Source organism: Perognathus longimembris, chromosome 24 (genome assembly GCF_023159225.1).
Source record: "Perognathus longimembris pacificus isolate PPM17 chromosome 24, ASM2315922v1, whole genome shotgun sequence".
NCBI lineage: Eukaryota > Metazoa > Chordata > Mammalia > Rodentia > Heteromyidae > Perognathus > Perognathus longimembris.
The window spans coordinates 10,236,365-10,248,558 of record NC_063184.1 but is presented as its reverse complement, the minus strand read 5'-3'; the positions used below and the strand labels follow the sequence as shown (position 1 = coordinate 10,248,558).

Below are 12,194 nucleotides of genomic sequence, written 5' to 3'. Positions count from 1 at the left end.
ACAGTTAAAACCTAATAATTGGCAAGCTGACATGATGTTCTGTAATTTAAGAAGTGATTTCCACAAAATTTACTACATCATCAATCCCATGAGACCGGTGGGTCCGTTTTCCCATTTTATTGATCCATAGAAGGCAATCATTTGAACCACAGTGAGCAATGGAAACAAGATTTAAATTGTGCTCTCATAGCTAAATCAAAACTACATCTAGATTCGTAATTTTCACATAAGTAATCTAATTTGGTTACTGAGAAAACCTTATCAGATAATAGCAGAACCTAATATTCATTCAGAAAATAGTATGTGGCTCTTCTAAATTATATTAATCTAACTAATGTCACTCAAAACCCCACCAAAAAAAAAGCTCTAGTATTATCCCATCGTACAGAGGGGAAAAAAAAAAAATCAAGGCTCAGAAAAAATTGGTAAAGTATCCGCTGCCAAGTGGCTAGTAGATACAAGAGTCAGAATTGAGATACAGACCAATTGGTTCCAGCACCAAAGATGTTCTTCACCACCTACCTTAGGAAGGTTAACATAAAATAAAGCAGGGTAAAAACTGTGTAAAGTCACCAGGAAAAAGTGTGTGTGTGTGCATGCCTGTGTATGTGAATAAGGTGGATATTTTCTAACAACACCCTAGACATGTGGGGTTTTTTTTCTAAATAGTATTTAAGACTTACCTTTCATAGAGGAGAGGCAAAAGAGGGTAAAATGAGTGCACACAGAGACAAGTGGGTTTGCTGTTCTGATGGAGGGATTATGATCTGGGATGGGTGAGGGAAGATTCTAATTTAGTAAGTCGGTAAGAGATAAAAACTAGTATGACTTGTTTTGACAGAAAATTTAAAGCCACTTAAAGATTTGAGATAGATATTATAATCCCCCCCCAAGGAAGAGATACCTGATATTAATAGCATATATGTAGTCTATTAAAGATATTAATAAAGTGTTTATCACACCAGAAGACATAATAAAATGACCGATAAAAATCTGTGTTTTTCACATTTTCATTGTTCCTTCTTTTTTTTTCTTTCTAAAGTGGCATTTGTTCTTTAGCAATGCCTTTTTCATTGTTAAGAAACCTTCCTATAGAGACTAGGAGGGGAATGGAATTAGCATAATGTGCTTCTCATTAATTTTGGCACCATGAATCCTTGGTGTTTGTTACTTTAGCACTTAGATTTCCCTTCAAATGTAATTCAGCCAGATGAAGAAAATTCCAACAAAGTCTCACTCCAACAACAAAGGAAAAATACCCACCGAAACCTAAGCACGTGTTATAAGTAGAATTTCAAAAAAACACAGAAAAGTAATCATGGCAGAGAACAAAGATAATGATACCAACACATTGCTAAGAAACACATTTTAAAAGACAGAGTCAATGAGGAAAACTATAAATGTGGAATTTCTTCTCTCATTGCTTATAATAAACCAGGTCACTGAGATGGGCATAAACTACAGTATTCTGTTCATTTTAATTTCTTTTTCTTTACTTCATCAAACCATAAATTTCCATGCAAATACTTTAGACATGTGCCTACAATAATTGGAATGCCTTAGCATATTAGTATACGCACTTTTGCATGAGTTCAACAAAAGAAAATGAATATGGCCAGATTCCTCCAAGTTTTTTTTGGTATGTCAACAAGCTATTTTATGAGTATGAATTATCACTGTGGCTAGAAACTGTATGTGTAAAATACATTACACAGCCCCGTGGATAGCTTTCATGCTGAAGATCAAGTAAAGGTCTAAACTGCACACAGAAATACCAAATCAAGCTGCACTGTCTAGAAGATAGTGACATGAATTCTCCTTTCCAAGCCATGGCTGTTAAATATACCTTGATAAATTAAGTTCAAGTGTAACTACAATTAGAATATATGATTCAACTGAGCTATGACCTATTTTCCCCTCTCAAAAGCAAAAGGGAAATTGTGAGTTGTGAGACTAACCATTCTCCATTGAAGGATACTTCTCAAAGTTATTTGATAGTAGAGCTAAAATAATAATAATGTACTTTGTGACAATGCTTTGCTGTGCAAAACAGTTCTTTATGCTACTGCTCAAAAGACAGCTAGAATTTTAATAATTTATGAAATAATTCTAAAAATACTTGTTCATTTATTTCTAAGCTGCATAACAAGAGGCATTCAGAAAGAAAAAAGTGTTTATATTTCCTAAGTCTAAAATTTATTGCTGACAACATAATATATTTACTTGCAAGAGAACCAACAATGAACACGACAAATGCAAATTAAATAAACATAGGGTTGAAAATACCCACCCCTAGCAGAAAGCTTTTTGGTGTTGATAATTTTGGCAGCATACTCCTGTCCAGTAGGGATTTTCATACATCTTCGTACCACCGAGAATGCCCCCCTGGAAATCAATAATTAGCAAGTAATCAATATAACTACATGTGGTATTCTATTAAAAATTACAACATCCAAGCATCTTCTTAATTTTAGGCAACTGACACATCTAAGAAATGTCATATGAAAAAAAAACTACTCTTCCTGGAAATTTAACCCTTTTTTTTTTTTTAGTTCTCTAACACTGGGGAATAAAAATAAATTTTATTTAACTGGAATCGCACATTATTAATCAACAAAAACCGAAAGGAACTGCCCAACTATGGTCACTTGTGTCAGCACATGGGATTCCAAGACATCTTTACAATTCACACTCACAGCACCAAATGCTCTGGGAGGGAAAGATCCTCTCAGAAGAGAAGAACTGAGGAGGAGCAAGGAAGGAAAAGCAAGGAAGAGAAAAGAAAGGAAGAAAGGTAGATATAGTGCCTGTGTATTTTGGTAGAGAAATACAATTAATGTGGATCCAAGTAAGGGAATATGGCGATTGTTTTCACACACACACGCACACTTCTCCAGTGTACTGGTGTGGTTTAACAAATCCTGGTAGGGTGATTTCTCTCTGCCCTCTTTTGGGCTGGGGTAGGGGGTAGATTTGAATGCAGCCTCTTTTCCGTCATATTGTCCATTTTTAAACAGCAGACCACATATAAACATGTCATTTTTATTCTATCAAAGGAAAAGATTCCCATTCCCCTTCATCTAACTGCGGAAAGCAAGCACAGGAGCGGAGCCAGCGATCCTCAGGAATGTGGCTTGAGTGCCCCACCGCACAAATCAGTGTGCGCGGCTCGCCTAGCCCCGCCATCCCCCGCGCCCGTCCTCTTCGGGGGACTTTTGTCACTGGAGGGGGGAGGGCAGCCGCCGTGGAGCACAGCTCGGCTCACCCCCTTGGGGAGCGCGCTCCCGGTCTCCAGAGGGTTTTTCCGCTGCCTGTATAAATAATCCTCCCGGAGAAGGAAAGATTCAGAGTATGGACAGCAGGGTGGAAGAGCGGATGTGGGGCAGGAGACTCGGGTTTGGTCGGGTGACCTTTTTTTTTTTTCTTTCCCTTGGACAGAACAACTAACTACTGGGTGGGAGGGAAACAAGACTCTGCACCGCGGCCAAGTTCAACTTTCGGCATCAATAAATATGGCACCGCCGGTGGCAGCGAGTGTTCGCGCATCCGTACTCGGGGAGGCCGGGGTCACACCCCCGACAGACACCGGCCGGCCAACCGGGAGACACCATGTACAGAAAACAGGATAAATGTTGCATTCTACACGGGTTCTAGTTTCCTCTCCACATACATGCGCGCGCGCACTCACAATGCGCGCGTGTGCACACACACACACACGCACACACACACACTTTCGGGTGACAGCTACAACTGCAGAGATCGTAAATTCTCTAAGTCTCCCGGTGCAAGTGGGTTGAGGAACCAGACAAGGAATGACTGGGATGCATCACGACCCGGGTAAACGGTGGGCTCCCTTACTATGTCCCCTCCCCTTAGGAACACCTCATCTTTCCCGTACAGACGAGCCAGGGGTCCCCGTCCTTCTCATCTCCCGAACTCCCTAAGGCCCCAGGTCCGGAGGCGCGAGGGGACCCCACGATCCGCCCTCCCTCCGCTGGGAAGGGGACCTGAGATGCCGAGCACAGGGCGCTTACTTTCCGAGCTCCTCGAAGAGCTGATACTCGTCGGTGAACCTGGTGCAGGTGGTGGTGGAAGCCATCCTGGTTCGGTTCGGTGCGGGCCGTGCCCTGGCCGGGGGCGCAAAGGGCGCGAGGCGAGCCGGCGCGCGGTTTCCCCGGGACTGGCCCCGCGGCGCTGTCACCAGGGCCGCCCTCACTTTCCTCGTCCGTCCGAGAAAGTAGCTGGTCCGCGGCGAAGGAGTGCGTGTAGGGGCGGGGCGGGGCGGGGCGGGAAAGGAAAGCTGACCAGAAAGGGGGTGGCGTGGGGTTCCTCCTCCTCGTCCCCACGTTCGCCGACCCTCCTGGAGGCGGCTTAGCCTAGGCTTTCTTTCCCAAACCCTCTCCCCAAATGGAGGGGGCAGGAAACGTAGTCACCGGGAGGGGAGAGAGGGGTGGCACGGAGCGCAGGGTTGCGAAACGGACTCCGGCACCCTGGGCAGGAGGGGTGAAGGGTGGAGAGGAAGGAGTCCGAGCAGGGCGGAGGCAGGGAGAGGAGGGCGGAGGGGCCGGGACCGCGGCCGGAGTGGAGTCCGGAGGAGCGGAGCCGAGCCGGGCACGCAGCCCCAGCCCAGCTGCAGCTGTCAGGCAGGCGCGGGGCGCGGAGCTCTGGGCGCGCCAGGGCTCGGTGGAGCGCGCGCACCCGGTGGGGGTGGGGGTGGCTCCCTCCCGCGGGCAGCGTTGGTGGCGCTGGCGGGGTCCCCCGCACCACCGCGGCCTCGGGCTCCCCGCGATCGCCCCGCAAAGGCTTGGAAAAGGCGCGGCGAGCGAAAGAGCGCTGGGCTCCGACGCTGCGGTCCGCAGAGCTGCGTCTCCGCCCTCGGCGCCTCCCCCTTCCCTGTGTCCTTCCTCCCCTCCCTCTGTCCTCCCTCCAGCGAGCAAGCTCCCCACCCTACGGAAGCCCCCTCCCTGCCGCCGGCCCCACACCTCCCCCTAGCGCCCCGGGCCGGTCCCTCCCGCGGTCCCGCGTGCCCGCCTCCAGTCTAGGGACGCGCGGGGAGAAGCCCGGGCGCCTCTAAGTGAATGAAGTGAGGTGTCAACATCATCCCTTCCTCCCCACACACCGCTCATATCTGTGGCTAACCGAGCGGGACTGTGCGGGCCCAGTGTGGATGATCAGCTGTGGGGTGCAGCGGGACTGGGGCCGGGGACCTCCGCCCCACCCCTGGGCCAGGTCCCGGCCTTGGTCTTGGGGAAGTCGAGCAGGGGACGCCACCCTTGGGCTCGGCGCAGCTCGGGGCTGTCCGGGCTGGGCCGGATGTGGACGGTCATCTGCTTCCACATTCGGGTCTCCACTTCCCCACAGCCTGGCGAAGCGATCGGAGGCGCGGGGAGCCACGACCGCCGCGCCCTGCCGCTCCTCCAGGCTGGGGTCTGCACCCAGAGGGCCCTGGCGCCACGTTTCTATTCGGATTTGACAGTGCCGCCCCTCCCCAGCAGAATTCGGAGTAGTTTATCAGACTCCGGCAAGCCCCGAAGGCCAGGCCGGGCCAGGCCAGGCCTAGAGTCCTCAGGGGATGCGAACGCACTCCTGGGCTCCGGCCACGCCTTCCCTCCCCGCCGGGCCCCATGGAGCGGAGCGTCTCTCCGGCAGCCTCCCAAGTTCTGATAGTAAGGGAGTTCTCGCGAGATCCTCGCCCCGAGGGGGCGGGGAGAGTAGAAAGTTAGGTGTCCGTCACGCGACCCAGAGGGGGGGCTGACGTCACTATGGTCACGTGAACGTGTCTAGTCTCACTTTGCTAAGGGGGAGTGGAGAGGTCGTGCGTGTGTGCGTGTACCCATGTGTGCGCGCGCACGTGTGTGTATGTGCGTGTTCTTGGCTCTCACGCGCCAAGAGCAGGGACCAGATCTCTTGTCTGAACCACTGAACAATTCAGAATTCACGTCTTGCACTCATTGGCATGATCTGCCATTGCTTCCCCCCTCTCCCCCCCCGTAAATAGAAGATACAATTATGCATGACATTTAAAATAGATGCGTTATTGGGGATTGCTAAAAATAGCTTCTGGGCCTTCCTCGCCGAGCTTTTAAGGGTTTAGTAAGCTATGCAGGTGGCAAATTTAGAGGTAGGTAAAAAAAAAAGGCATTTGGAACTGTAATATTTCAAATTAATACCTTTTGTTTTACATAGAGCCAGTGACCATGAAAACTTTGTATTCCTCTTTTTCACTTGTTCAAGTTTAGCATGACATCATGAACTTAAAATTTCACAATTGGAGGATGGAAGGTCTTCTAGTAACAGAGAATTGAACATTTACTAAAGGTTGTGTTTGCTGGTTTCCAAGACAGGCTGTTATTAATAGTTAAATTACCTTAGCTACGTCACAGGTAATCTTAATTATTTATTTTTTCCTGATCAAAAGAATGCTGTTTTGCTAATGTCTGAGATTTTACTGAAATACTCAGGAGGTTAATAAAATATTTTAATGCTCTTTTTAAAAATGTGGCTGTAGATTTTGCAAATATTTGTCAGCACTTCAGATACACTTCTCCCACCACCAATCAATGTTTTTGTGTTACATTAGTATTCAATGTCTGTGTTCTTTGAGCTATGAAATGATGTTCTATAATCCAGTGTTATAGTGTAGTGTAAAATTTTTCTCTGACTTTATTTGTGCCTATTGCTAATTCTTCCATTTCTTTCAGTACTCTCCTCATGATTTGCAACAATGCCCAGCACATCAGACTACCACTAATTTTTTTTCTTGAATGTGTCCCACTATAGCATTTTTCTTGGATATGTCTTACATAGAGTTTGCTGCTGTTCTTCTGTCACCTGGGAACACTCTTTGCTTCATCCTTAAAGCTCTCTTTGCCTTTTCTCTAGTGAAGATATCTTTTGTTATATAATTTCTTGGGTTTTTTTTAAAATATACGTGTGTGTGTGTGTCTTTTAGGTTTATAACCTTTTTTAACACTTAGGAGAACAAAATTGAAGTTTGTGTATGTCTTAATTCCTGGCCATAAAAAGCATTTTGTGAAAAATGTAGTGATTTAGAAAAAGATGACACAAAAAAAAACATAAAGGAAGAAGATGTAAGTGGTACTTAAACTGCTTTTGCTCAAAAATACTGACTACTTACTTGTGTCCACAAATTAACTTAATAAAAGCCTCCTTACCTCCATTAATTTTTGTCTAAGTTTATTCCATCCTGAGTCTCTCCCCATCCACAATCACCTTGGAATGCCAGAAGGACAAGATTATGGATAAGCATCTTGCAACAAAAAACAAAACTTCTCCAAAGCAAGAGAACAGCCCAAAGCTCAGGAGAGACCCTTTACCAGGCAGCAGTAACTTGTCCATTCTCCTCTAGTGGTGCTAATTACAAATTCTGACAAATCTCTGGGAATCTCAGGAAAATGAAGACTGAGATAAGCGTCAACCAAGCCACAAACTGGAACTGGGACTGTTTAAGCATTATGCACGCATTTATCTTCTTGCTCTCAATTCTCTACTTAAACCTATAACTCATGTCTTTCCCCCAAAGAGGGCTAAACATGGTCCAAAGTGATGTTTCAACATCATAGTTCTTCCTATACCTTCATTGTGCCTCTTTATTTCACTTGTGCAGAGGTGGTGCTGGCCAAGCTTCTGGGGTTTGGGCCTGGGGCATAAAACTGATTTCAGAAGTATGGTATTTAAATATTATTTAAGGCCACAAGCTGAAGAAAACTGGCCTTGGGTAAAGATTTTTAATGTATAGCTTGAATAGTAAGCAATATGATCCGAAGTTATAATGAAATAATTTAATAGCCTTCTCTGAATCTAAAAATGAAATGGAAAAAATAAAATTAAAACAATAATTAATGATAATATGAAACTTTGCAACTCTGGAAAGAAAATTGTTTCTTAAATATTAAAGAAATAAAATCTGCATAATTACAGTATTTATCTCAGTTATTTAAACTACAAATAATTTTGAATAGCTATGGTAATTGTGCACTATAATAAAGGAAACATAGCTGAATTTCTTTATTGCTATATTATTAGACAATGAGTGTGTACATTTTTATACAAATGGTGTTTAATCAGCCTTTATTCTTTGATCTATATTTTGGACTAATACATTCATCTTATGGGCACCAGAATTTACTGATATCGTTAAACTTTGAACTCTGTAAGACAGGAAGCAAAGATGATTGTTATCACACTTCAACAGCATTTCAGAAATAGCTGTAGGAGTTAAAATTTAAAACATCATATGTAGATCAATAACAGTAGAATAAACACTGGATGTTACACTTCAGTTTAGTGACAGATGTATTTACATTTCATCAAAAGCTTAACTGTTCCCCTGATCAAAACGAAAGGAAAGAGTTAGGAGGAGGAGAGGTTAATTAAAATGTATCCATGAAACTTGTGTAACTTGATGAGAGAGGCTTCATTCAAACCATGTCAGAGAAGGCTGGTCCTGAAATTCAGGAGTTAACTCAAATTTGACCCCAAAAAACACAGTGGAGATTTATAATCAAGAGCCTGTTTGGGTTTAGTGAGGGTAAATTTTTCTGAATAATTTCTCTCTTATTTGGAATTAAACATTGCAACATTCACTGATTTTTTTTCCTTCAAACAAAATTATGAGTACAGAAACTATGGGGAGGAATGTTATTTCAATAGGTGCCAAAGCAAAGGTCCAACAATTATAAGTAGATTCTGCAAAAGCTTTACCTGACTGTATTCAAGCCAGTCTCTTCTGCAGATTTGAGGCCGCCAGAAGAAAAATACAATTTGTTGTTGGTTTCTCCACTTGGCCTTTCTTTGTGTTAATTTAACCACATAGAGCCAGACCCAGATATCAGTTAAGGCTAGACATAGACACCCTGTCTCCTCATGGGGAAGTGTTCACTGGACAATCTCCTTGTGCCAGATGAATCAAAATGGCAGATAAAGAACGAAATCAAAGGGAAATAACATCATAGTCATCAGATTTCAACCTCCTGATTTGCTTAGAATTGTAGGTGTAAGGCACCATTGTCTGACTTTACTTACTCCTGTTTCAACACTGATCACAGTGAAGTGTGCAAAGACCATCAGGAACTGTCATTCACCCTCCCCATTGTGGAGTAACAAAGCCTGTACATAATAAATGCTTCAATATTTACTTTTTAATAAAATGAATATACGTTATCATCAGACATTGTCTTCCAAAATATAAAAATGCTCTATCTTTAATAGTCTGTCATAAAACTTCTTTTTGTTACATTTAATAGATCTTTTTCAATCCTTAAGTAACTTGACTTGTGTGCATTATTTCATACTTTTGACCTGAAATTCTCTCTCTCCCCCTTGGCATCTATATCAGATATCATTATCTATCAGAGTCCTCCATCCACACCACAGGATTTCTGCCTCCAACCTTTTTACAGTCTTACCCTGAACTCTTTTTCTCCAATTTATGACACATTCTAAAACTTTCAGCAGCCCATCTTTGGTTGTTTCCCCACCCCATTATTTTAGATGCTTTTCCTGGGTTATATAGAACTCTCTTAATACTGGGCTACTACCTGCTGTCTTCATTATTGTCCAATTTGATGTGGGTTTCCAGATGGAGACTCCACCACAACAATGAAAAATGGCATGCATTGAGGCAGTGCTCCTAGAAACAAGGATAATGTTAGTGATGACATTATTCAATGGCCTTTGCTGAAGTGCAGTTAGACTTCATTATGATGGGTATAGGAACTATGCAATAGGGGTTTGCAACACCGAAGAGAGATTGGGCTCTTTATAAGAAAAATGCGAAGCAAAAATGTCAATGTATAGCTAAGAAAGAAAAAGAGGAGGGTAAAGAGAGGAGAAAAATGACCTCAGGGGTAAGAGGGAAAGCTGGCTAACCTGACCTAAGATTGTTGGTGGAAGCAGGCTGGGGAATTCTAGATAAATCAATAAAACTGGATCTTTGCTAAAATTTGACTAATGATAGATTGATATAGATGCTCAAAAGTCCAGGGGAAAGAAGGAGATAGAGGAGCCTTACCAGAATTGAGTCAAGTCAAGACTGTCAGCAAAGTAGAGGAAAGAGGACAAAAACAAACCATCCACAAAGTAGTATATGCTTTCAAGCAAGCCCAAGTTTAATCTTCAGGGAACTTGGAAATGTGTATTATACCAATCTCTGTTCCTAAAGGCATGGGCTTGTCTCTCCTTTCACGAGACAGTCATTGAAAACCAGGTATGAGTGAGGAGAAAAAAAGAAAGAAAGAAATCCCCTCTGGGACAGTCAGATCTTTATTCTTTGCTGCTAAATGGCTCCAGTACCTCAGGGTATACCATGAAGGAAAGAGTACCAGGCTCAGGCACCTACAAGACTACAGAAGGGGTAGTGTACTTACACAGGATGAGGTGTAGGCACCGAACTGAGCTGTGGTCCTAGAAGGATGTTTTTAGAGAATGGGGAAGAGGAAACAGCAACACAGCAGTGAGATACCTATATGGTAAGAACTCCAAAATTTGTATTTCAAGTTCAAATCTCTTTTGGAGATACAGGTATGAGGGGATTGCTCCCTACTGGAAAGTTCCCATTGGGTATTGCACCTGTATCATCATGCCTAAAGTGATTCAGCCTTCTCTTTGTGGGAACACCTTTTCTGTATCTCAGTGATATTTGAGGATTACCTGCCATATCAAAACTCCCACATCTAGATACTTTGTACCATTTCCACCACCATGGCCTCAGTTACCAACCATTATATCTCACTGTGATTCAGATACGAAGGCAAACTTCTCTCAGGAATTTATACTGAAGAAATCAAAGTATCTCTTCAAGGTGTTCATACAATATCAACTCCTCACCAAGCCTTAGGGGGAAAATTTCAAACTCTTTAGTACATCCTGACAGGTACTTTCAAGATGTGATCCTGCCGAGTTTCCTACTCTTTTCTGTTCACATGCATATCTCCAGTGTGAAATATTTCTAGAATTGTCTAATTTTCTCCATTTCCCAACCCTGGCTGGCTTTCTAGACTACACTGTCATCTCTTCTCACTCAGTTTGCAGAAACCACCTCCTAACTGTTCTAATACTTGTGCTTCTTTCCATTTCCTACACCAGCTGAGAGAAACACCTTTTGAAGATAAATCTGGAACCATAATCCCTTTGCTGAAATATTTCAACTGCTTTGTGAAAGATCTTAAAATAGAAACCAAAGTCTTTCTTTCATGTTTCAAAAAGCCTGTATGATTTATTGCCACTTCTTATCTCGGTTAAGAACCTTTTCCTTAATAAGTAGGGAGGGATAAGGGAGAGGGAGAGGATGAAGTTGATTGAACATAGGTGTGTTGACATGTCATACTGAGCCTCCTTCTTGTGAAAGTAATGTATTCTAAAGAAAATTATTGTTTTGTGCCAGTCCTAGGGTTTGAACTTGAATTTAGAGCACATCAAATACTCTTGAACTTTGTTTGCTCAAGGCTCGTATTCTACCATGTGAGCTGCAGCTCCACTTCTGGTTGTTTGATTGCTGAATTGGAGATAGAGCCTCACAAGCTTTCCTACCTGGCTGGCTTCAAGCTATAACCCTCAGATCCTAGCCTTCAGGGTAGATAGGATTATAGGCATGAGCCACCAGCACTCAGGAATAAAAAATTATTTTTAAAAAGCCTTCTCTATCCACCAAGTTATAAAGATATTATCTTATATTTTTCGTAATATTATTATACTTACTTTGATCAGTATTTAAACCTGTGTGCAATTTTGTATGTGAATATGAATCAAGGATATATTTTCATTATTTTTTCCTCAAAGGGACAATATGTGTGACCACAGTAGTCACACTATGGAATCGATCCAAAGAAGGGGAAAGCTTTATTTGTTCACAGTTTTGGGGATATCAGGCTAGTTTGGCAGGCCACTGCTTTTGGGCCTGTGCTGAGACAGCATATTGTGCCAGCACATGTGACCAAGGAAGCTGTTCATTTGTGGTGACTGGAAAACACAAGGAGAAACAGAGAAGGCCTGGGGACATCTTAAAGTCTTTTTTAAAAGTTAAACTTCCTCTTACTAGGTCCCATCATCAAAAAGGTCTACTTCTTCCAACAGCACTGAAAACTAAGGACTCTTCAATACAGGGGCCTCTAATGTCATTCAAGAACCAAGTTATAGTGGATTGCTGCAAGGTCTTACCAACACATTAGCTGATT

At 43.2% G+C, this 12,194-nt stretch overlaps 1 protein-coding gene across 4 annotated transcripts in view; it reads right to left on the bottom strand.

Annotated features, from left to right (window-relative positions):
- Nucleotides 1-4,846, bottom strand: part of Camk2d (calcium/calmodulin dependent protein kinase II delta) — a 249,777-nt gene extending 244,931 nt beyond the window's left edge. Inside the window, exons 1-2 of one of the 4 annotated variants that reach the window (XM_048333531.1) lie at nucleotides 4,035-4,846; nucleotides 2,291-2,385 (exon numbers count right to left, since the gene is read on the bottom strand). In XM_048333531.1, the coding sequence (XP_048189488.1) occupies nucleotides 2,291-2,385; nucleotides 4,035-4,099 (160 nt within the window). In that variant the 5' untranslated portion in view covers nucleotides 4,100-4,846. The remainder of the gene's footprint in view (nucleotides 1-2,290; nucleotides 2,386-4,034) is intronic. The other 3 variants (XM_048333528.1, XM_048333530.1, XM_048333529.1) reach the window with 3 other exon arrangements.
- Between the last annotated feature and the right edge of the window lie 7,348 nt (nucleotides 4,847-12,194).